At 59.4% G+C, this 24,096-nt stretch overlaps 2 protein-coding genes across 5 annotated transcripts in view; one reads left to right on the top strand and one right to left on the bottom strand.

Moving 5' to 3' along the window:
• Positions 1-31: 31 nt before the first annotated feature.
• KMT2B (lysine methyltransferase 2B) lies at positions 32-20,861 on the top strand. Its single transcript, XM_025368209.1, has 37 exons — positions 32-398; positions 1,485-1,557; positions 1,800-3,823; positions 4,366-4,479; positions 4,582-4,732; positions 5,010-5,289; positions 5,462-5,517; positions 5,747-6,022; positions 6,641-6,735; positions 6,993-7,091; positions 7,224-7,337; positions 7,456-7,602; positions 7,700-7,795; positions 8,217-8,334; positions 9,114-9,227; positions 9,396-9,580; positions 9,656-9,745; positions 9,832-9,936; positions 10,049-10,122; positions 10,724-10,839; positions 10,935-11,026; positions 11,108-11,245; positions 11,918-12,076; positions 12,308-12,428; positions 12,504-12,582; positions 12,673-12,833; positions 13,866-14,093; positions 14,173-15,466; positions 15,555-15,644; positions 15,721-15,830; positions 18,624-18,761; positions 18,846-18,920; positions 19,020-19,197; positions 19,616-19,723; positions 19,839-19,922; positions 20,042-20,171; positions 20,262-20,861. Exons 1-37 carry the CDS (start codon positions 36-38, stop codon positions 20,535-20,537), a joined length of 8,151 nt encoding a protein of 2,716 aa, XP_025223994.1. The 5' UTR covers positions 32-35; the 3' UTR covers positions 20,538-20,861.
• IGFLR1 (IGF like family receptor 1) overlaps positions 20,781-24,096 on the bottom strand; it is a 4,383-nt gene continuing 1,067 nt past the window's right edge. The window contains exons 2-5 of one of the 4 annotated variants that reach the window (XM_025368210.1): positions 22,996-23,200; positions 22,356-22,540; positions 21,689-22,064; positions 20,781-21,605 (exon numbers count right to left, since the gene is read on the bottom strand). In XM_025368210.1, coding sequence (XP_025223995.1) covers positions 21,280-21,605; positions 21,689-22,064; positions 22,356-22,540; positions 22,996-23,152 — 1,044 coding nt within the window. In that variant the 5' untranslated portion in view covers positions 23,153-23,200 and the 3' untranslated portion in view covers positions 20,781-21,279. Of the gene's footprint in view, positions 21,606-21,688; positions 22,065-22,355; positions 22,541-22,995; positions 23,578-24,096 lie in introns of those variants that run through there. The other 3 variants (XM_025368214.1, XM_025368211.1, XM_025368213.1) reach the window with 3 other exon arrangements.

Below are 24,096 nucleotides of genomic sequence, written 5' to 3'. Positions count from 1 at the left end.
CCCCCCGCCTCCCCGGCCCCTCTCACGGTGCCAAGATGGCGGCGGCGGCGGGCGGCGGCAGTTGCCCCGGGCCTGGCTCCGCGCGGGGCCGCTTCCCGGGCCGGCCGCGGGGCGCCGGCGGGGGCGGGGGCCGCGGCGGACGGGGCAACGGGGCCGAAAGAGTGCGGGTAGCTCTGCGGCGCGGCGGTGGCGCGACGGGGCCGGGCGGAGCCGAGCCCGGGGAGGACACGGCCCTGCTCCGTTTGCTGGGGCTCCGCCGGGGCCTGCGCCGGCTCCGCCGCCTGTGGGCCGGCCCGCGGGTCCAGCGGGGCCGGGGCCGGGGTCGGGGCCGGGGCTGGGGTCCGAGTCGGGGCTGCGTGCCGGAGGAGGAGAGCAGTGACGGGGAATCCGACGAGGAGGTGAGGCGGTCGGAGGCGTCCCCGGCGCCGGGTGGGGCGGAGGCCGGGGCTTCCAGGGGTCTGGGTTGCCCCGGGGGTGGCGTGGGCAGGCCGGGTCCTCAGGGTTCCTTCGGAGAGACGGGGCACGGAGGGAGGGAGGCTGCATGCAGCTTCCGGGGGAAAGGGCCTCTGGAAGTGGGTAGAGGAGCCCAGGCTGCAGCCGGGCACTCGCGCCCGATGTCGGTCCCGCTGAAGTGTCCTGGGCCGATCCTTTTCGGCAGCTGGCAGAGCTAGGGCGGTGGAGGTTTGGGCGAGGAGGCAGTGGGGACTGCATGCCCAGCCAGTCGTGGTTGACAGCGGCAGCGTGGCCTTGGCAGACAGGTTGGAGCTGTCTGGGCTCTTACCTGTGGGCCGCCCTGCCGGGCCTCGCAACCTTCTGGTTTCTCCAGGGCCCCAGTTCCTCTTGGCATCTCAGGTGGAATGGTGGAGGGTTTCCTCTTGGGGCTCGGGCTGAACAGGAGTGGGATGAAGGCCGGGACTGGGCACCCTGGCAGGTCAGAGCTCAGCTCAGGATTTCTCCCCCAGCCTTTCAGAACAGGCAGGAAGGTGTGGGTTGCTACCCTGGACGCTTAATAACCACCTGAGGGCTTGCAGTGGAGCCTGTACGAAAGCCATCTGATGCCCTCCCTGCCCCTCCACTTGCGGGCCCCTGTTCCCAACTTAATTCAGAAAGAAATTGTGGCCCGAGAGGGTGTCAGTGGAGGTCCCACTTTGGTCTCAGTTGGACTCTGAGGGAATCTGAGTATGGGGCCTGCTGCCTTCCCTGAGGAGACCCTGTCGTCGTCTCTCCTGAGCCAGTGAACCATGGCTTTGGTTGTGCTGCTGTGGTCCAGCACTGGGGATCGGGGTTCAGGATACCTGGCGCCTCCATCCCTAGGGAAAGACCCTCTCTTGCACTCCCCGTGACCTTTGAGTCTTTTTTGTTCTTTTTAAATAGGCAGGGGTATGTTAAGTGGGAACTGGGGATATTCCTCGATGCCTCAGGTGGAACGAGGGCTTTGGCACTGACTGCTGTTTCTCCCCTCCACCCCTGGTCCCCTAAATCAGGAGTTTCAGGGTTTTCATTCAGATGAAGATGTGGCCCCCAGTTCCCTGCGCTCTGCGCTCCGATCCCAGCGAGGTGAGTGACGGGGGAACTCCACCTCTGTAGCGTCACAGGAATTTATCCTCGCCCTTTGTGTCAGCTCTTCCCTGTTCAACTAGTCTCTGTCAGTTGCCGAGTGTGTTCTGTGTTCAGAGTCCAAGCTAGTCTGGGCAGCGGGGGAAACACACAAGCAAGACTTAGTCCCTGCCCTCCTGGAGCGCTTTCCTCTGTCTGCAGGGCTGGCTTGATCCATCTCCCCACACCTATTCTCCTTTTAGGTCGAGCGCCCCGAGGTCGGGGTCGCAAGCATAAGACGACCCCCCTTCCTCCTCCTCGCCTAGCAGATGTGGCTCCTACCCCCCCAAAGACCCCTGCCCGGAAACGGGGTGAGGAAGGCACAGAACGGATGGTGCAGGCACTGACTGAACTTCTCCGGCGGGCCCAGGCACCCCCAGCACCCCGGAGCCGGGCGTGTGAGCCCTCTACCCCCCGGCGGTCTCGGGGACGGCCCCCAGGACGGCCAGCAGGCCCCTGCAGGAGGAAGCAGCAAGCAGTAGTGGTGGCAGAAGCAGCTGTGACAATCCCCAAACCTGAGCCCCCACCTCCTGTGGTTCCAGTGAAACACCAAACTGGCAGCTGGAAGTGTAAGGAGGGACCTGGCCCAGGACCTGGGACCCCCAAGCGTGGAGGACAGTCAAGCCGCGGAGGCCGTGGAGGCAGGGGCCGAGGCCGAGGTGGTGGGCTCCCTTTTGTGATCAAGTTTGTTTCAAGGGCCAAAAGAGTAAAGATGGGACAATTGTCCTTGGGACTCGAATCAGGTCAGGGTCAAGGTCAACATGAGGAAACTTGGCAGGACGCCCCCCAAAGAAGAGTTGGATCTGGACAGGGAGGGAGCCCTTGCTGGAAAAAGCAGGAACAGAAGCTGGATGACAAGGGAGAAGAGAAGAAAGAAGAAGAAGAAAAAGACAAGGAGGAGGGAGAAGAGAAGGAAGAAAGAGCTGTAGCTGAGGAGACGATGCCAGCCGTGGAAAAGGAAGAGACAAAGCTGCCACCACCGCCTCTGACTCCTCCAGCCCCTTCACCTCCTCCGCCCCTCCCACCCCCTTCAACATCTCCTCCACCCCCACTCTGCCCTCCACCACCACCCCCAGTGTCCCCACCACCTCTACCATCCCCTCCACCGCCTCCTGCCCAAGAGGAGCAGGAAGAGTCACCTCCTCCTGTGGTCCCAGCTACATGCTCCAGGAAGAGGGGCCGGCCTCCCCTGACTCCCAGCCAGCGGGCGGAGCGGGAAGCTGCTCGGGCAGGGCCAGAGGGTACCTCTCCTCCCACTCCAACCCCCAGCACCACCACGGGAGGCCCTCCAGAAGACAGTCCCACCGTGGCCCCCAAAAGCACCACCTTCCTGAAGAATATCCGGCAGTTTATTATGCCTGTGGTGAGTGCCCGCTCCTCCCGTGTCATCAAGACACCCCGGCGATTTATGGATGAAGACCCCCCCAGGCCCCCAAAGGTGGAGGTCTCACCTGTCCTGCGACCTCCCATCACCACCTCCCCACTTGTTCCCCAGGAACCAGCACCAGTCCCCTCTCCACCACGTGCCCCAACTCCTCCACCTACCCCAGTCCCACTCCCTGAGAAGAGACGGTCCATCCTAAGGGAACCCACATTTCGCTGGACCTCACTGACCCGGGAGCTGCCCCCTCCTCCCCCAGCCCCTCCACCTCCCCCGGCCCCCTCCCCACCCCCTGCTCCAGCCACCTCCTCCCGGAGGCCCCTACTCCTTCGGGCCCCTCAGTTTACCCCAAGCGAAGCCCACCTGAAGATCTACGAATCGGTGCTTACTCCTCCTCCTCTTGGGGCTCCTGAAGCCCCTGAGCCAGAGCCTCCTCCTGCCGATGACTCTCCAGCTGAGCCTGAGCCTCGGGCAGTGGGCCGCACCAACCACCTCAGCCTGCCTCGATTCGCCCCTGTGGTCGCCACTCCTGTTAAGGCCGAGGTGTCCCCTCATGGGGCTCCAGCTCTGAGCAACGGGCCACAGACACAGGCTCAGCTACTGCAGCCCCTGCAGGCCTTGCAAACCCAGCTCCTGCCCCAGGCGCTACCGCCACCACAGCCACAGCTGCAGCCACCGCCGTCACCACAGCAGATGCCTCCCCTGGAAAAAGCCCGGATTGCGGGCCTGGGTTCCTTGCCACTGTCTGGGGTAGAGGAGAAGATGTTCAGTCTCCTCAAGAGAGCCAAAGTGCAGCTATTCAAGATCGACCAGCAGCAGCAGCAGAAGGTGGCAGCTTCTATGCCGGTGAGCACGGTACCTGGGCCCAGCGGCACACCCAGCCATCCAGTCTCCATTCTCTGCAGTCCCTTAACCTCCCGCCTCCCTGGACACTTTCCAGCATTGCAGGGAACCCTCAGAATCTGACTTTCTGTGATCCCCCACCATCCTTTGTTCCTCCCCAGCCCCGGCCCTTCCCCGTGCTAGTTCCCTGTCCCTGTCTTTCTTTTTTTTGGGATGGAGTGTCTCTTTGTCGCCCAGGCTGGAGTGCAGTGGCATGATCTTGGCTCGCTGTAGCCTTCGCTTCTGGGTTCAAGAGATTCTCCTGCTTCAGCCTCCCGAGTAATTGGGACTACAGGTGCCCGCCACCACACCTGGCTGATTTTTGTATGTTGAGTGGAGACAGGGTTTCACCACTTTGGCCAGGCTGGTCTCAAACTCCTGACCTCATGATCTGCCTGCCTCGGCCTCCCAAAGTGCTGGGATTACAAGCATCAGCCACCACACCCGGCCCCCTGTCCTTATCTCTTTTCACTGTCCAGCCCCTGACCCTGTTTATTCCCTGCCAGCCAAGCCCTGGGGGGCCGATGGAGGAGGTGGCCGGGCCTCTCAAGCAGGTCTCCGACAGAGGCCCTGTCCGGCCCGAAGATGAGTCGGTGGAAGCTAAGAGAGAGCGGCCCTCGGTATGCATCGGGAGGAGGGCCCTGAAGAAGACTGGCGGGAGGAGTGGGACTGTGGGAGCGCAAGCAGCAGCTGCCCACCCACACTGCGATTTCTCCCCCCAGGGTCCTGAGTCACCTGTGCAAGGTCCCCGCATCAAACACGTCTGCCGTCATGCTGCTGTGGCTCTGGGTCAGGCCCGGGCCATGGTGCCCGAAGATGTCCCTCGCCTCAGTGCACTTCCTCTCCGGGATCGGCAGGACCTCGCCACAGAGGGTGGGTGGGGAGACTGGACAGCCATGTCAGGTTTGGGGATGACCCCACACTTGGGTGACATGCACCAAGAGCCTAGGAGAGAGGGAGCCAAGTCAGGTGCTTGGGGATTAGGTGGCAAGCGGGCTTGAGTACTAGGTCCTAGAGCAACTTCGTTTGGGGGCACCAGGAACCTGGCGCTGTGAGAAAGCCAGAGCCAGATTGTCGGAAAGCAGGGAAGTGAGGTATAAGGCCTGGTGGCTTTGTGGCTCCAACTCCTCCTTCCTGCCTGCTACAATAGATACATCATCGGCGTCTGAGACTGAGAGTGTCCCGTCACGGTCCCGGCGGGGAAAGGTGGAGACGGCAGGCCCTGGGGGAGACTCAGAGCCCGCAGGGTCTGGAGGGACCCTGGCCCACACACCCCGGCGCTCACTGCCCTCCCATCACGGCAAGAAGATGCGAATGGCTCGATGTGGACACTGTCGGGGCTGCCTACGTGTGCAGGACTGTGGGTCCTGTGTCAACTGCCTAGACAAGCCCAAGTTTGGGGGCCCCAACACCAAGAAGCAGTGCTGTGTGTGAGTAGCTGGGGCGTGGCCTCGCTCCCGTGGGTGTCGGTCCTGTAGGCTTCCTGCCTCGCTCCTCTTCTGCCTGGCCAGAGCAGTGGGGTTGGCATTCTTGTGGAGAGCTTCCTCTCTTCCCCCAGACCACCAGTCCCCTACCCTGGTGACGTGCTGCTCCCCTCCCCAGATACCGGAAGTGTGACAAAATAGAGGCTCGGAAGATGGAACGACTGGCTAAAAAAGGTGACGAGCTTTAAGGAGCATTTCTTCTCAAAACCGTGTTAGAGTTTGTGCTGTGGAGGGAGCTGTGTTTGTTTGCTCTCCTTCCTTGCAGCTCACCCTCTCTGTCTTCTCCGTTGTGTGCTTTCATAGCTCCCACGTTCATTCCCTGCCCTGCTTCTTTCTGGCTTCTCTCCCAGTGTCCCGTGTCCCTGGCTGAGCTCAAATCCTACTAAGTCCCCTGTTCCCGCAGGCCGGACGATAGTGAAGACGCTGTTGCCCTGGGATTCCGATGAATCTCCTGAGGCCTCCCCTGGTCCTCCAGGCCCACGCCGGGGGGCGGGAGCTGGGGGGCCCCGGGAGGAGGTGGTGGCCCCCCCAGGGCCCGAGGAGCAGGACTCCCTCCTGCAGCGCAAGTCAGCCCGGCGCTGCGTCAAACAGCGACCCTCCTATGATATCTTCGAGGATTCGGATGACTCGGAGCCCGGGGGCCCCCCTGCTCCTCGGCGTCGGACCCCCCGAGAAAATGGTGCGAACTGCTTAATGCTTTCTCTGTTGATCCTTTATTTAGTCTTGTGTCTTTTGTGTAGGAAGGCACTCAGACCCAGGGCTCTGTCAGTCTGATAGAGAAGGTGGCTGAGGGCAGGGGAGGGGGCAGTTTTTAGGTGGATGTACAGAACTGGCCTATGAGCTGCTCAATGAGCCTAATGAGTGAGACTTAAGGGTCATCCTAGGCCTGGTGCAGTGGCTCATACTTGTAATCCCAGTACTTTTGGGAGGCCGAAGTGGGAGGATCACTTGAGCCCAGGAGTTCAAGACCAGGGCAACACAGTAGGATCCCATCTCTATAAAAGCAAAAGTTAGTTGTATGTGGTGGCACGTATCTGTGGTCTCAGCTACTCAGGAGGCTGAGGCAGGAGGATCGTCTGAGCCTGGGAGTTCAAGGCTGCGGTGGGCTATGGGTCACGCCACTGCATTCCAGTCTGGGCAACAGAGCGAGACCCTGCCTCAAAAAAACAAGAAAGAGTCGTCCTGGTGGGTCTTGGTTAGTTAAAGAAGGCCCTGGGAATCCAGGTAACATTTGGGGTTGTAGAAGAAGAGGGGCGTGGAAGGGGAGGGACCTCACTGCTCATTGTGTCCTGACTAGAGCTGCCACTGCCAGAACCTGAGGAGCAGAGCCGGCCCCGCAAACCCACCCTGCAGCCTGTGTTGCAGCTCAAGGCCCGAAGGCGCCTGGACAAGGTCAGCACGGCCCGCTCCGAGAGCCCCTTCCCTCCAGGAGCTACCTGGCAAGTCAGAGTGACAGACACACCTGAGTGTCGTGGTGTGTCCACATGAGAGGACAGGCCCTGAGGGATGAGGCGGGCCTTGCCTGTCTGGAGAGCAGAGGGGTCTGGATCAGGGTCTGGGTCCAGTAGGCTGGGGGAAGGGCGGTGAGGAGAGGAGTCTGCATCTCGGCCAGGCTGGCAGCTCTGAACTCCCCCACCTTCCCTCCCCAGGATGCTTTGGCCCCTGGCCCCTTTGCTTCTTTTCCCAATGGCTGGACTGGAAAGCAGAAGTCTCCTGATGGTGTGCACCGCGTCCGTGTGGATTTTAAGGTATGGCATTGAGTGGGGTGAGTGACAGAGCCTTTAGTTGGAAGAACCTTGATGACTGTGTCATTGAAAAGTCAGGTGGGTCTGCCTTGTATGCCTGGCTGCCCTCTGATCCTGCGTCCTCTCTTCCCCCAGGAGGATTGTGATTTAGAGAACGTGTGGCTGATGGGGGGCCTGAGTGTGCTCACCTCTGTGCCAGGGGGCCCCCCGATGGTGTGCTTGCTGTGTGCCAGCAAAGGACTCCACGAGGTTAGATCTCCACCTTTCTTCACAGACCCCCAGATCTCTGTCGGTCCTCACAGCCTGATTCCTTGGGCCCTCTGGCCTTATGCTATGCCCATCATTCACTCCCTGACCCTGTCCCCAGCTGGTGTTCTGCCAAGTCTGCTGTGACCCTTTCCACCCGTTCTGCCTGGAGGAGGCCGAGCGGCCCCTGCCTCAGCATCACGACACCTGGTGCTGCCGTCGCTGCAAGTTCTGCCACGTCTGTGGACGCAAAGGCCGCGGATCCAAGGTTTGGGCCCAGGGGCCAGCTGGGGTGCGTGGAGGCCTGAAGGTGAGGGCATCGCTGTGCCAGCAGGTTTCGCCATCTCTGTCTCCACATTCAACAGCACCTCCTGGAGTGCGAGCGCTGCCGCCATGCTTACCACCCGGCCTGTCTGGGGCCCAGCTATCCAACCCGGGCGACGCGCAAACGGCGCCACTGGGTGAGAGATGATGTTCACCCCTTAGCTTTGTGTCTAATAAATATCACCACCACCCCCAAACTTGCTCTAGGCTGAGGCTGTCAGGAAGAGCAGGGGTTGGGGATCCTCTTAAGATTTTGATTAGTAACATTTTCTCTTTAAAAATTTCACATAAGTCAGATTTATATTCAGAATTTGTGTGGAGTGGTTTTAGGAGCTTATGAATCTCACGTTCCATGGGCTCAGAATCCCCTGCTCTAGCCTGATGTCCACTCCTGCCCTCCTTCTGTTCCTCCTCAGTGTCTGTCCTGTGTGTCTTCTCCTCTTACCTATCCCTCCTTGCCTGCTTCCTGCATATCCCCAACTCCTCCTCTCCCGTCTCCCGCTCATGTAGCTCCAGCCCAGTGTCTGGCTTTCCCCTAACATCGCCCTGCTCCCCCAGATCTGTTCAGCCTGTGTGCGCTGTAAGAGCTGTGGGGCAACTCCAGGCAAGAACTGGGACGTCGAGTGGTCTGGAGATTACAGCCTCTGCCCCAGGTGCACCCAGCTATATGAGAAAGGTGGGGACCGGGCAGGGGAACTGGACACTGGGGGCCACAGGGGAATGGCCAGGCTCCTCTACAGGCTTTAGCACAGACCCTCTTTTCTCATGGCTTTCCACCTTCTAGCTATGGGACTATCGCTTCAACTCAGGGAACTCTTCCACAGGAGTCCATCCAGTATGTAAAACAGGGACACATAGCCCCTCTGAGGGTGGTGGGAGTGGAAGGCCTGGGACCCTACTATCTTGGTGTCTGAGGTACTTCCTGGAACCTCACGTCTCCACTGAGCAGTTTGGAAGCCTTATTCAGGCAGTACATCTGCAAGGCCCTGTGTTCTGCAGAGTCTGAAAAGAGGTCTCATCCTAAGGCCGAGCACAGTGGCTTGGAAGGCCAAGGCAGGTGGATCACCTGAGGTCAGGAGTTCGAGATCAGCCTGGCCAATGTGGTGAAACCCCATCTGTACTAAAAATACAAAAATTAGCCAGGCATGATGGTGGTTACCTGTAATCTCAGCTACTCGGGAGGCTGAGGCAGGAGAATTTCTTGAACCTGGGAGGCGGAGGTTGCGGTGAGCCGAGATCTCGCCACTGCACTCCAGCCTGGGTGACAGAGCAAGACTCTGTCTCAAAAAAAACAAAAACCAAAAAACACCTCATCCTCAAGCAGCTTTTAGGGACTGGTAGGGACTCAAAGCAGGGGCATAACAGAGACAGCTAAGGTACAGCTAATCCCTGAGCAGAGATGCTCAGGGCTGAGTGGGAACCCCAGCACCTCTGACTCCTTCTCTTTTCCTCCAGGAAACTACTGTCCGATCTGCACACGCTGCTATGAAGACAACGACTACGAGAGCAAGATGATGCAGTGCGCACAGTGTGATCACTGGGTACATGCCAAGTGCGAGGGGCTCTCAGGTGAGTCAGTGGAGCACCTGGGCTGCAGCCTCAACCCTGTGGGGGCCCCTACCCCCACCACAGGACCCAAGAGGACAGGGGGACTAAGGATCCTTGCTGGCCTAGAGGCTGCTGGGAGCCCTCACATCCTCTGAAACCACTTTTCCCTTTCCCACTCGGCTGTCCTAGATGAAGACTACGAGATCCTTTCAGGACTGCCAGACTCGGTGCTCTACACCTGCGGACCGTGTGCTGGGGCAGCACAGCCCCGCTGGCGAGAGGCCCTGAGCGGGGCCCTCCAGGGGGGCCTGCGCCAGGTGCTCCAGGGCCTGCTGAGCTCCAAGGTGGCGGGCCCACTGCTGCTCTGCACCCAGGTCTGGAGGGCCCTGGAGGGAGGATGGGGTGGGGCCAGGCCCACCCCCAGCCCTGCTAACTTCCCCGCTTTGCAGTGTGGGCCGGATGGGAAGCAGCTGCACCCAGGACCCTGTGGCCTGCAAGCTGTGAGTCAGCGCTTCGAGGATGGCCACTACAAGTCTGTGGTGAGTGGGACACCAGAAGGAGCAGATGGGTGCCAGGAGGCTGGGGTGCGCAGAGGTGACTCAGTCTCTGACAAACCCCCTTACAGCACAGCTTTATGGAGGATATGGTGGGCATCCTCATGCGGCACTCAGAGGAGGGAGAGACCCCAGAGCGCCGGGCTGGAGGCCAGATGAAGGGGCTCCTGCTGAAGGTGAGCTCTTCCGGGGACGCCTGTGGGGTGGGGGAGTGGGCCCTTCAGACCCTGCCCCTGCCAGCTCTCCTGGGGAAGCCGGCTCTTCTCATCCTGTTAACCCACTCTCCAGCTGCTAGAATCTGCGTTCGGCTGGTTCGACGCCCACGACCCCAAGTACTGGCGACGGAGTACCCGGCTGCCAAAGTGAGCAAGGCGGGGTAGCAGGAGGGAAGCCGGGGAGTTAGGGCAAGGCCAGGGCATGCAGGGGCCACGCTGGGCTAAGAAGAGATGAGCAGAGGTAGGGTCTGGAGTGGAGCTGGAGAGGAGGGTGGTGGAACCCGGGTGAGATTCCCTGGTGGTGCTAGACTAGCAAAGCTTTGTTTCTGCTTTGTGCAGGGCAATGCTGGGGACAAAGCAGTGAGTGAGTCAAATTGGGCTCTGCTTAAAGAGCTCACTGTGGGGCCGGGCAGGCACTGAAGACCCAGATGGTCAGGGCAGTGATGGAGAATACCAGGGGGCAGTGGGGACCCAGAGGTGGTACCTTCTGGAGCCGAGGTGTCAGGGAAGCCTTCCTGAAAGAGATGACATTGGAGCAGAGCTGGGGAGAAAGTATTCCAGGCGTGAGGAGCAGCATTCCACATGTCCAAGGTGCCACAAGAGGGCCTGGCTTATTTGGTGAACTGAGAGAAGTTCCACGTGGAGAGGGAGCAGTGGGTGTCATGGCAAGTTGAGGCTGGTTTGTGGATGGGCCCCCATTCAGCCGCTCTTGTTGGGTGCATCAGCTGCTAACCCTGTCTGTCCACAGCGGAGTCCTTCCCAACGCGGTGTTGCCCCCATCCCTGGATCATGTCTATGCGCAGTGGAGACAGCAGGAACCAGAGACCCCAGAATCAGGGCAGCCTCCAGGGGATCCCTCAGCAGGTACTGGGAAGTGAGGGTCCAGAAGCCAGGGCCCTGTGTTGGTGGCCTGGCTCCGGGTCCTGATTCTTAGACCTCCCTTCACGTTTCCTCTCTAGCATTCCAGGGCAAGGATCCGGCTGCCTTCTCACACCTGGAGGACCCCCGTCAGTGTGCACTCTGTCTCAAATACGGGGATGCAGACTCCAAGGTGAGGGCTGCTCTGTGACACACCAGGTTGTGGGGCCTGGTCCCTGGCGCCCCACATCATGCTGCTCCTCTTCTGCCCCAGGAGGCGGGGCGGCTCCTGTACATCGGGCAGAATGAGTGGACACACGTCAACTGTGCTATCTGGTCAGCAGAAGTCTTCGAGGAGAACGACGGTTCCCTCAAGAATGTGCATGCTGCTGTGGCTCGAGGGAGGCAGATGGTGAGGGCGCGGGCCCAGAGAGGTGGGCAGCCCTCTGGCTCTTGGGGAGGCCTCCTCTGGTGCAGACAGCTGTTACTTCACATTCCCTTCCTGGCATCCTTTCACTGCCAGGCTGAGGTCTCGGTTGCCCTGGGACGTTGGTGCTGATGGCAGCTTTTTCTTATGTGGGCCCTCTGGCCATAATCTGGGCCTGAAGCCTGGGAGTCTAAAAGTGAGAAGAGTGCCCATTGATTGAACCTGGGCTGCATGTTTTCTATGCTGGGTGGCGTTGAGCTCTCACTACATCCCCGTGAGGTTAGAATTCCCCCACTCCTCAGAGTGGTGCCTGCGCCAGGTACAGAGAGACCTCAAGCGCTCTTGGGCAATGGGGTGGTAGAGATTCCCACTGCAGGGGTATCTGTGAGGATGAGAATAACACAACCTCTACCTGAAAACAGTGTGACAAAGATGGTCAGTGCCATCAGCAAGCATTAGCTGTTGTCATTCTCGCTTCAAAGAACCAGAGAGAGTTTGGTGTGCACCTGGGCGTGGATGCAGCTGGGGAGAGGCTGCGCCTGGGGAGAGCCTGTGCCGTGCCAGGCTAGACAGGGACCCGTGCAGACTCAGTGGCAGTGGTGCCTGGCGCCTGTCCCCAGCCTTGGCTTCTCCCCTGAGCCGCCCTCCCCTACGCAGCGCTGCGAGCTCTGCCTGAAGCCTGGTGCCACGGTGGGCTGCTGCCTGTCCTCCTGCCTCAGCAACTTCCACTTCATGTGTGCCCGGGCCAGCTACTGCATCTTCCAGGACGACAAGAAAGTCTTCTGTCAGAAACACACTGATCTCCTAGATGGCAAGGTGGGCCAGAACTGTGGGGCACACAGCTCCTTCCCCACCTATCTTCCTGTTCACTTAGGGACCCCCGTGGCCCCCAGGCCTGGCCTTATTGCCTCTCAGTGTCTCCTGATCTGTTTTCCCAGAGGCCTTTAGGCCAAGCCCCTGACTACTCAGACTTCACCTATCAAGTTATCCCTGGTATCCACCTCCCCTACCAATTCAGCCACCTCACTTTGCCACCCCCTCTTCCAGGAAATCGTGAACCCCGATGGTTTTGATGTTCTCCGCCGAGTCTATGTGGACTTCGAGGGCATCAACTTCAAGCGGAAGTTCTTGACAGGGCTTGAACCTGACGCCATCAATGTGCTCATTGGTAAGCTGCCTATTCTCTGCCCTGTCCTCCTGCCCTGGCCTGCCTGCCTTTCCTGACCTCCACTTTGCACCACAGGCTCCATCCGCATTGACTCCCTGGGTACTCTGTCTGATCTCTCGGACTGCGAGGGACGGCTCTTCCCCATTGGCTACCAGTGAGCGGTCGGGGTGATCCGTGGGGCCAGGGGACTCCATAGCTGGATCCCATTGCCCAAGCATCCTAACCATCTTGTCCCACACGCCAGGTGCTCCCGTCTGTACTGGAGCACGGTGGATGCTCGGAGGCGCTGCTGGTATCGGTGCCGAATTCTGGAGTATCGGCCGTGGGGGCCTCGGGAAGAGCCAGCTCACCTGGAGGCTGCAGAGGAGAACCAGACCATTGTGCACAGCCCCGCCCCTTCCTCAGGTGTGGCATTGGCTCTGTCTTCTTCCTGAATGCCGCTCTCCCTAAACAAACCTACAGATCTCTGTTCCCTGCTCCCTTTTGTAAACTCTAGGAGGTTTGCTCTTGCTTCAGTTGCTGTAACGTAACGGCAGCTCGCTTACTGCCGTGCCTTGCGTGCCAGGGGCTGTGCCCGGCTTTTCATGGGAAGTGAGGTGGGGAGAGCGGCACGCTGTCTGCTGGAGTCGGGTGCTGGCTCTTGGGCGACTGCAGGGAGCAGAGCGTTTATAGCTCCCTAACTTGGGGCTCTGTGCTCAGGTAATGCTTCCTAGTGTTGCCATACTACACCTCAAAGCGGACAGTGGCTAAACACAGTAACATGGTGGGGGAGGTGGAATTGGACCTGGATCTGCTCAGCTCCCAAACCAGCCGCCTTCCAGCCATGCTGGCAGTGGGATGTAGCTGAGAGCTGGATGGCACAGGGCAAAGAATGGGCTTGGAAATGGGGAAGAGTTTGTTGTGGGCAGAGCAGGAGGCGGAAGAGATTTGGATGGTAGAAAGGGCTTAATTCCAGTTTGGAGCATGACAAGAAGTGGACAGAGGAGGAGGGTACACCCATCCCGTCTGGAAACGTTGGGTGGAGGAGGGAATCAGTTTGCAGAGGTTGGGTGGAGCCAGGTAATGGAGAACCTCCGGGCTGGGGTGGGCGGGGGCCTCTGATGTGGCGGGGATGCACCAGGCAGGTAACAAAGGGGTAGGACTGGCCATGCTGGAGAGAGGGCATATCTCCATGGCATGCAAAGCCTGCAGCAGAGAGGAGATGGCAAGGAACGAGTGGGGAGAGGCCCTGAAGGGTCCCTGGCCCAGGTGCGTGCGGGTTTTGTGGACTCCACGTTGGGCTTGGCCTGGGTGATCGCTGGAAACTGGGGCCTGTTGTGACTGGGTCAGGGTCGGGGACTTGGGAGGTACAGTGGCTCAGGAGGAGGGCAGGAGGGCATGTGGGCAGGCTTTGGCGCAGAGCCCCTACCACCCCAATGCCGTTTCTCGCCTCTTCAGAGCCCCCAGGTGGTGAGGACCCCCCACTGGACACAGATGTCCTTGTCCCTGGAGCTCCTGAGCGCCACTCGCCCATTCAGAACCTGGACCCCCCACTGCGGCCAGATTCAGGCAGCGCCCCTCCTCCAGCCCCCCGTTCCTTCTCGGGGGCTCGAATCAAAGTGCCCAACTACTCGCCATCCCGGAGGCCCTTGGGGGGTGTCTCCTTTGGCCCCCTGCCCTCCCCTGGTGAGCACTGGGCATGTGGGGGTTGGGGTTGGAGCTGGGGAGGTGGGAGCTGCTGGTAACACCGACCCTCCCCCCACAGGAAGTCCATCTTCGCTGACCCACCACATCCCTACAGTGGGAGACCCGGACTTCCCAGCTCCCCCAAGACGCTCCCGTCGTCCCAGCCCTTTGGCCCCCCGGCCGCCTCCATCACGGCGGGCCTCCCCTCCTCTCAAAACCTCCCCTCAGCTCAGGGTGCCCCCTCCTACCTCAGTCGTCACAGCCCTCACACCTACCTCAGGGGAGCTGGCTCCCCCTGGCCCGGCCCCATCTCCACCACCCCCTGAAGACCTGGGCCCAGACTTCGAGGACATGGAGGTGGTGTCAGGACTGAGTGCTGCTGACCTGGACTTCGCGGCCAGCCTGCTGGGGACTGAGCCCTTCCAGGAAGAGATTGTAGCCGCTGGGGCCATGGGGAGCAGCCACGGGGGCCCAGGGGACAGCTCCGAGGAGGAAGCCAGCCCCACCTCCCGCTACATCCACTTCCCTGTGACTGTGGTGTCCGCCCCTGGCCTGGCCCCCAGCGCCCCCCCTGGAGCCCCCCGCATTGAACAGCTGGACGGCGTGGACGACGGCACTGACAGCGAGGCCGAGGCGGTGCAGCAGCCTCGGGGCCAGGGCACTCCTCCTTCAGGGCCAGGAGTAGGCCGGGCAGGGGTCCTCGGGGCTGCAGGGGACAGGGCCCGGCCTCCTGAGGACCTGCCATCAGAAATTGTGGATTTTGTGTTGAAGAACCTAGGGGGGCCTGGGGAGGGAGGTGCTGGCCCTAGAGAGGAGTCGCTCCCCCCGGCGCCTCCCCTGGCTAATGGCAGCCAGCCCCCCCAGGGTCTGCCTGCCAGTCCAGCTGACCCCACCCGCACATTTGCCTGGCTCCCAGGGGCCCCGGGGGTCCGGGTGTTAAGCCTTGGCCCTGCCCCTGAGCCCCCCAAACCTGCCACATCCAAAATCATCCTTGTCAACAAGCTGGGGCAAGTATTTGTGAAGATGGCTGGGGAGGGTGAACCTGTCCCACCCCCAGTGAAGCAGCCACCATTGCCCCCCACCATTTCCCCAACAGCGCCCACCTCCTGGACTCTGCCCCCAGGCCCCCTCCTCGGCGTGCTGCCCGTGGTCGGGGTGGTCCGCCCTGCCCCGCCCCCACCGCCCCCTCCCCTGACGCTGGTGCTGAGCAGTGGGCCAGCCAGCCCGCCCCGTCAGGCCATCCGCGTCAAGAGGGTGTCCACTTTCTCTGGCCGGTCCCCACCAGCACCTCCCCCATACAAAGCCCCACGACTGGATGAAGATGGAGAGGCCTCGGAGGACATCCCCCAGGTTCTGGGGCTTGGCAGTGGCGGGTGAGTGTGGGTGCTGAGACTGGCAGAGCAGGCAAGGGGGCGGATGGGTGGGAGATACGGCTCATCCTTCTCGGGCTCACCCTCCCAGGTTTAGCCGTGTGAGGATGAAAACCCCCACAGTGCGCGGGGTCCTTGACCTGGATCGGCCTGGGGAGCCCGCTGGGGAAGAAAGTCCTGGGTGAGTGACCAGGCCTCTCTCCCTGGAGGGTCTGGGACCTCTGTCCTTCCCCTTCCTGACAGGTCTCTTCTCGCAGGCTCCTCCAGGAACGGTCCCCTTTGCTGCCACTTCCGGAAGGTGGTCCTCCCCAAGTCACCGATGGTCCCCCAGACCTGCTGCTTGAGTCCCAGTGGCACCACTATTCAGGTAGGGACCGGCCTTGCCCTCTCTCTCGCTCCTTGTCTGTGCTTGGCTCAGCTGGGTGACTCACAGATGCAGAATCAGTCTGCTTTGAAAACCAGTATCTACTCCTGGGGGCCAAGCCTGAGCCTCAGTGCTAGAGTTAGAGATGACCTTGGGAAGTCTCTGGCCTTGTGGGAGAAACAGACATGGACATGATATTTCAGCTCTGTGGGATCCTCTTAAAGGTCTTTGTCCAGCATGCCCAAGAGCCCAGGGGAGGGCCTCAGAGCCTAGCCTGCCAAGGGCTGAGGGTTAGCTTCGTAGAGTAGCCAAAGGTGAAGTTCTAGGATCATCCAGAGAGAATGCAACCCACCTAGCACCCAGATGATGGTCAGGGACAGTGGGAAGATCAGAAGACTGGTGTCCCAGAGGCCTGGGGAAAGGAGTCATCACATCTCAGCTGCCACAGAGACTGCCAGGCCTGTGGAGTCTAGGGTTGGTGTCCAGTGAGAGCAGGTGGCACAGTGTGGGATGTTGTGTCAGAGTCCAGAATTGAGACCATGGTTGAGGAAGGCAAAACAGCCCAGGCACCTGGCCAGAGTTCAGCTAAGGATGGTGAGTGGGAGGTGGGCCAGTAGCGTGGAGGTGCTTGGTGTGAGGGCCGAGACAGCGGAGGCATGGATGGCGGGGAAGGGCAGGCTGGGATGGAAAAGCCAGTGGGAAGAGGCCTGGTGGCCGGTTTTGAACTGGTGACCTCTGAAGTAAAGGAGAGGAGGGGAAGTAGGTGTTTATGCAGAAACTGTAATAGGTAGAGGTGGAGACCCCTGGAGAAGGCGTGGCTGGTAGACTGCTTGAAGCTGGGGGGAGTTTTCTGTTGGTCCTTTAGGGCAGTGGTGGGGGGAATGGCTGCGGCCAGGTAAGCTGGTGGTCAAGCAGCTTGAGGCTGGGATTTTGTGGTGGCCCAATCCTGTCCAGATGTTTGGATTTTCTTGTGACACAGAGCTCAGTTGCTGAGCGGGAAGCAGAGTGACATGGATTGAGACTGCTTAACTCAGAGGCTGCTTATGTCTCAAAGATGACAGGAGAATATGGCAGTGGCCTTGGGAGGTCCCTGTCCTCAGGGACCAGACCACATTTTGGTGCAGGACACAGACACATTAGCAAGGGCAGGTTAGAGTGGGCACTGAGAAAGCGAGCAGTGAGAGCACCTGCCAGGGTCCTGTGGTCAGTCCTGCCGTGTTCGGGAAACAGTGGAGGTGAGGGTTGGGGGACAGGGGAAGAAGTTGTCAGAGGTGGACTCTGGGGCACTGAGGCCTGGAAAGGATGGGAGTTACACGGCAGGAGTGTTGCTTTAGAGTCTCCCTTGGGGCGGGGGAGGTGGGACAGGGTGGCCTGGAGAGGTGACATCGGGAGAGTGTGGCCATGTGGGTTTTGCCTCTCCTAAAGCCTGTTCCACTCAAGCTTTTGTGCCCCCAACTCCCAGTGGTCAGTCCCCAGCCCACATCTGCTTGAGCCGCAGCAGCGTTTTGTGCAGCGGATCCCTCCCGCCTTGAAGCATTGTCTTCTGTGGCTTCCAAGGCTGCTTCTGCTCTCACCTCTGGTCCTGCCTCCTTGCCCACGGCTGTCAGTCAAGATGTGTGCGGGGGCCCTGGCCTTGACTTCTCTGTATGCTCACTCCCAGGGGCTCCCTTCCAGCTTAGTGGCTGTACTGTCTGTGTTCTGATTGTCTCCACATTGCTCTCTCCAGCCTAGACCCTGTCCCTGAACTGTGGCCTCCTCCATCCCATCCTGCTGCCTGCCCACCATCTCCACCAGCAGGTTGCAGGGGGAGGTTTCTAAGAGGCCTCTCAAAGTCAGCCTGTCCCAAACTGAGCCCTCCACCTGCACGCCAAACCCATTCTTCTTTCACCTTCGCTATCAGTCCATGGCAGTTTTATCCTTCCAGGTGTTCAGGCCCAGCGTTGTCCTGACCCCCAACCCGCTGCTTCACATCCACATCTACTACGTCAGCATGTCCTATCTGCCCTGTTTAATCCGTTAACCCTCGAGAAATCCACTAAATAGTTCATAACATACAGTGTACTTGGCCCTGTGCATGTGAGCCTATATAATAATATATTTGTAGCTGGGCGCAGTGGCTCACGCCTATAATCCCAGCACTTTGGGAGGCCAAGGCAGGTAGATCACCTGAGGTCAGCCTGGCCAACATGGTGAAACCCCGTCTATACTAAAAATACAAAAATTAGCCAGGTGTGGTGGTGGGCGCCTGTAATCTTAGCTACTCAGGAGGCTGAGGCATGAGAATTGCTTGAATCTGAGAGGCAGAGGTTGCAGTGAGCCGAGATCGCGCCATTGCATTCTAGCCTGGGCGACAGAACGAGACTGTCTCAAAAAATGATAATTATATATTTGTAATAGTTACAGAAATTTGCTGCATCTAAAAAAAGACGCGCAAAGTATAATTCTCTGGTATTTTAAATTTTGTGTGAGAAACAGAATGATGACAGGTAGATGGGATGTATGGGACACTGGGTTTAAGTGAGCCCTAGGCGTGTCCTGCCAAAAGGCCCCAAGCCTCTGTGGAACGCTCTTGTACCTGAGAAGTCCTGCAGAAGAGCCGCAGGCTCCTTAGGGGAAGAAATGTTCATTCTGCAGCGCACACTGGGTAATTGGAGCAGAAGGAGGGCCATTAGACCCTAGTATCTGTGTCTGCGCCTAGGGGTGGAGAGAGTGGTGTCTGCTGGGAGCACAGCAGGGCTCAGGGGCTTTTGAGTCCAGGAAAGGTGATCTTCACTCCAGCCTGCTTCTTGGGACCAGGTGAGGCTTCAAGCTCTGAGGAAGAGCCTCCATCCCCAGATGATAAAGAGAACCAGGCCCCGAAACGGACCGGCCCACATCTGCGCTTCGAGATCAGCAGTGAGGATGGGTTCAGCGTGGAGGCAGAGAGCTTGGAGGGTGAGTTTGGGGGGTGCAGTGGCAGGAGGGAGAGTGTCCATAAAACACCATCCTGACTCAGCCCTGGCTCTGCTGTCTCCCCAGGGGCGTGGAGAACTCTGATCGAGAAAGTGCAAGAGGCCCGAGGCCATGCCCGACTCAGACATCTCTCCTTTAGTGGTAAGGAGTGGGCCCCGCAGGGGGCTGGGGGCTGGATGTCTCCCTGAGGGCACCATGGGCCCTCCACATGACAGGTGTGTCCTCAACATCTCCTCTCAGGAATGAGTGGGGCGAGACTCCTGGGCATCCACCACGATGCTGTCATCTTCCTGGCCGAGCAGCTTCCCGGAGCCCAGCGTTGCCAGCACTATAAGTTCCGTTACCACCAGCAGGGAGAGGGCCAGGAGGAGCCGCCCCTGAATCCCCATGGGGCTGCTCGGGCAGAGGTCTATCTCCGGTGAGAGGTCTAGGGTGTGATGCCTGGGTCAGGATGCTCCTATGAGAGCTCTTGAGGGTGGGAGTTAACTGTGTAGTTACATATTTATATACTGTATATATACTGTATATTTATATATATATGTGGAGGTTGGAAACAGGCCTGGGGAGGAGACACTAGGTCACTTCAAGAGTTATTTCTAGAGTTGGCCATGCTCAGTGGCTCACGCCTGTAATCCCACCACTTTGGGAGGCTGAGGCAGGAGGATCACATGAGCCCAGGGTTCGAGACCAGCGTGGGCAACATGGCAAAACCGCATCTGTAAAATAAAAATTTAAAGAAGAGTTATTTCTAGAGCTGACATAAGAACGAACCCCACCCATTTCCGTTAGCCCTGTCTTCAATAGTATATTCCTCCTTCCCCTGCTCCCACCTGCAGGAAGTGCACCTTTGACATGTTCAACTTCCTGGCCTCCCAGCACCGGGTGCTCCCTGAGGGGGCCACCTGTGACGAGGAAGAGGATGAGGTGCAGCTCAGGTCAACCAGGTATGGAGTGTGAGCTGGGGGGCAGGTGGTGGTCTGGAAGGGTCTTAGAGAGTGAGCACGGGTGAGAGAGGTCTTTCTGAGCACCAGCCTGGGTGACCCTGCTGTCCCTCACCAGACGTGCCACCAGCCTGGAGCTGCCCATGGCCATGCGCTTTCGTCACCTTAAGAAGACGTCCAAAGAAGCTGTGGGTGTCTACAGGTGAGTGGGGTTGGGGGGGAGGATGCCCCTTGGGTGGACGGACAGGTGCACTGGGTAGGGGGTACCGCCTGGTTTCTGTCCCCCTGCCCCCTGAGTTCCCTGTTTGTCCTGCCCTGCAGATCAGCTATCCACGGGCGAGGCCTGTTCTGTAAGCGCAACATCGATGCAGGGGAGATGGTCATCGAGTACTCCGGCATCGTCATCCGCTCCGTGCTGACTGACAAGCGGGAGAAGTTCTACGATGGGAAGGTGGGCTCCCAGTGGCCGTGGGAAGACAGTGGGTGAAGCGAGCCTGTCCACAGGGACAGAGCACCTGATCTTCCCACCTCATCCCCGCAGGGCATCGGGTGCTATATGTTCCGCATGGATGACTTTGATGTAGTGGACGCCACGATGCATGGCAATGCCGCCCGCTTCATCAACCACTCTTGTGAGCCCAACTGCTTCTCTCGGGTCATCCATGTGGAGGGCCAGAAACACATTGTCATCTTCGCCCTGCGCCGCATCCTGCGTGGTGAGGAGCTCACCTACGACTACAAGTTCCCCATCGAGGATGCCAGCAACAAGCTGCCCTGCAACTGTGGCGCCAAGCGCTGCCGTCGGTTCCTTAACTGAGGCCGTGGTTGCCCACCACGACCCCTCACACCTCCTGCTGCCGTCGCTGCCATCTTGCCCCTAGCCTGGGGGCCCCCCAGCCCCTCCCAGAGCATCTCACCCCCATCCTCATGTTCAGGGTGGATGTGGGCATGCAGGCGACAAGGGCCCTGCCTCCACCCCTCCAGCCCACCCAGCAATCGCCCCCTTTCTGCCCTGGGGGCCCAGGATGTAGATATTGTACAAAGGTTTCTAAATCCCTTCTTTTCTATGCACTTTTTTATTTAAGAGGTGGGGTCCCAGGTGGGAAACCCCCCCACAATAAAGTCTGTCAATGTTTGGAGAGGTGGTCTTCCCATTTGTAGGGTATGGGGGCAGGTAGGAACCCCACTTCTACACACCCACCCATCATAAGCCAAGGAAGTTCATCAGCCTCAACAGATAGGTGAGGCCATCATTGAGAATTAGAAGTCAGCCATGGGGTCTGTTACGGCTTCAGAACAACACAGAACACAGTGTCTGTAGCAGGGCTGTTGCCCAGAGGGGATTCTGGTGGCCCAGAGGCACCTGGGGTCAGCCCTCCCACATGTGGCCCTGTATGTATGTTAGAATAGGCCCTTCTAGGGCAAAGAGCAGTGAGGATAGCTGTTGGGTCTTTGCCTAATTAGGATTGTACTTCAAGAAGTACTTCAATGCTAATTGTATACTGGGCTTAGTAGTCAACAAAGTTCTTTATTGAATGTTAAGCCCAACAAACCCCAGATCAGCCAAGCTTGGACAGCACCCGCAATGCATCTGCCCGCCCTAGCTGGGCGAGGTGTGTGCCAAGCTGGCCCAGAGAGGCAGAGGGCTCCCTTGCCACCACCATCTCAATCAGAGCCCGCAGCGGTGAGCGACTCGGCCGCAGCGAATAGGCAAAGGTGGACCAGGCGGCAGGCAGCCCATATCTCGCGGCCAGGTGTCGAGTAGTGCCATGGGCCATGCCCCCACCTGGCCCAGGCTCAGGGTCCAGCAGTACAATCAGCTCTTCCAGCACCTCCAGCTCATCCAGGAGGCGAGACAGGGGCTGTGACCCCAGACCGGGCAGTTCTGGAAGAAAGGGGAAGGGTAAAGGGGAGGAAGGGTGGGCGTCCAGTCCACCTTCCCCGCCCCGGGGCTCCTCCAGGACTAACCCCTGCTCAGGAGTGGAAGTAGAGAGGCCTTCCATGTGTCCCCTGTCTCCAGGGCGCCTGGGGAGGGCAGATGCGAGGAGGAAGGGGCGTGGGTGTTGGGGACTCCGCAGACCAAGCCAGGATAGGGATAGGGGTCGGCCTTCTCCTTGGGCCGGCAGAGGTGCCAGAGCAGAATGAATAGGAGGATCGCTATCACCGCCAAGGTCAGGAGCAGGACCAGCACCAACAGCGGGAGGAAAGTCGGCAAGGCCTGCTGAGGGATGGGCTCAGGGGTCCTCCAGGCAATGGAACTTGCTGATGAGCTGCGCTCCTGGGAGCTAGGGCCGCCTGGGTTTCCAGTTGTGAGGGGGCAGGGCCTCTTGGCAGGGACCGGCCTCTGGGGATAAGGGGTTGGAGTAAAGCTGGAGGCCACACTCCACTCCTGCCCGCTCTCAAACCTTCCATCTTTATACCCTTTAACGGGGCCACATCCCATCTGATACGGTACCTGATAAAGTAGTTGGGCCCCGCAAGGCCCAACTACCTTAACCTAGGAGCTCCCGACCCCTGCAGGCCAGTCACCTCCCGAAACCACGGCCCCACCCCTTACGTGGGGCTACGCCCGCTCCCTACATCTAGGCCCCCCACCTCCAGCACGCCCTTGCCCGGCCGGGAGTCCCATCCGCACCTCTCTGCAGCGCCTCAGGGTTTTGCCCCCGCCCGCGGCGGGAGTAGGGGTCACGGCTCCGCCGCCGCAGGGGCTACATAGCTCCGCACCGTCGGGGTTGCACTGCCCAGAAGAACACTCTCGGAACGGGAGCGTTACGAAATCGCCGTGGTCACTGAGCCCGCAGTTTTCCCGGAACTCATAGTCTAGCGGGAAAGCTGCTCTCCAGCGCTGCCGTCTAGCCCGCCCCTGCTCAGGCAACGCCCTCTCCCTTCGCCCTATCCCAGCGTGCCCAGCCCCTCCAGGGCGCTCCCAGCCTATCAGCGTGCGCTCCGCTCCTGTCACTTTTCTCCGGGCTCGCCTTTTCATTCCCCGCCTGCTCGGCTCCGAGCTCCGCCCACTCCCGATTTATCTACATAAAGCCCACCCTTTCCACCGGGCCCCTATGCCGCCACTCCAGCCATATCCCTTCGCTGTTGCCCTACGGTAGCCCGCACTATCTGCACAGGCTCTGCCTGCCATCCCTGTGTGATCTACGTAAGGCCCACCGCTTAGACCCCTAAGCAAGACTCTCTGGCCCGTAGCCCACAGACCTCACCCCTTCCCCGCTCCCTATCACCTGCAAGCTCCGCCCAAGCAAGGCTGGGTCTCGGATTCTCACCCGGGCAGGGGGGCGGCCCGAAGCGCTGCAGGCAGCTGCTGCAGCACTTGTTGTCTGGGTTCCAGTATTCAAGGCGACCGCAGTACTGGGAGGCTTCCGGCAGTGACGCCAGAGCCAGAAGCAGCAAGGCTGTCAGGAGGCATCGTCCAGGCCCCATCTCGGGGGCCGTGATAGCGGAACCTCCAAACACAGCGCCTCTGCCACACTTTCCGGGGAAACCGGGCAGAAGAAAGGACGCGGTGATGTGGGGGAACAGAATTCCCACGCCTCTTCGGAAGCCGGGAATCTACCCTCGAGTCCCCATCCCCCAACTGAGCCGGTTATCAGAGAAGCCCACAAAGCCAAAAGGGGACTAAGAGAGAGCACTGCGGATCTAGATTGTAAGAATGCATATCCCACCTCTGCCATTTCCTCACCCACCCACCTTCCCTTTTCCATCCCTAAAATGAGACAATAATAGCACCTGTCTCATAGGGTTATTGTGGAGAATTAGAACCGTTATTAGAAGTAAAGCAGGGGCTGGGTGCGGTGGCTCATGCCTGTAATCCCAACACTTCAGGAGGCCAAGACAGGAGGACCACTTGAGCCCAGGAGTTCGAGAGATCAGCCTGGACAACAAAATGAAACCCCGTCTCTACAAAAAAAAAAAAAAAAAAAAAAGGCAAAGCACTTTGCCAAGTGCAGTGGCTCACATCTGTAGTCCCTGCTAGGTGGGAGGATTGCTTGAGCCACGAATTATAGACCAGCCTGGACAACACAGTAAGACCTCATCTCTAAAAACAAAACCAAAAAAACTGGCTGCCGGGCGCAGTGGCTCACGCCTGTAATCCCAACACTTTGGGAGGCCAAGGTGGGTGGATCACCTGAAGTCAGTAGTTCAAAACCAGCCTGGCCTACATGGTGAAATGCTGTTTCTATTAAAAATACAAAATTAGCTGGGCATGATAGCGCATGCCTATAAATCCCAGCTACTTGGGAGTCTGAGGCAGGAGAATTGCTTGAATCTGGGAGGTGGAGGCTGCAGTGAGCTGAAATTGTGCCATTGCACTCCAGCCTGGGCAACAAGAGTGAAACTTTTTTTTTTTTTTTTTTTTTGGGGGG

The sequence above is a fragment of the Theropithecus gelada genome, chromosome 19 (assembly GCF_003255815.1).
Source record: "Theropithecus gelada isolate Dixy chromosome 19, Tgel_1.0, whole genome shotgun sequence".
Lineage (NCBI taxonomy): Eukaryota > Metazoa > Chordata > Mammalia > Primates > Cercopithecidae > Theropithecus > Theropithecus gelada.
Note: the sequence above shows the minus strand (reverse complement) of the source record. Positions and strands in the feature narration are given on the sequence as shown.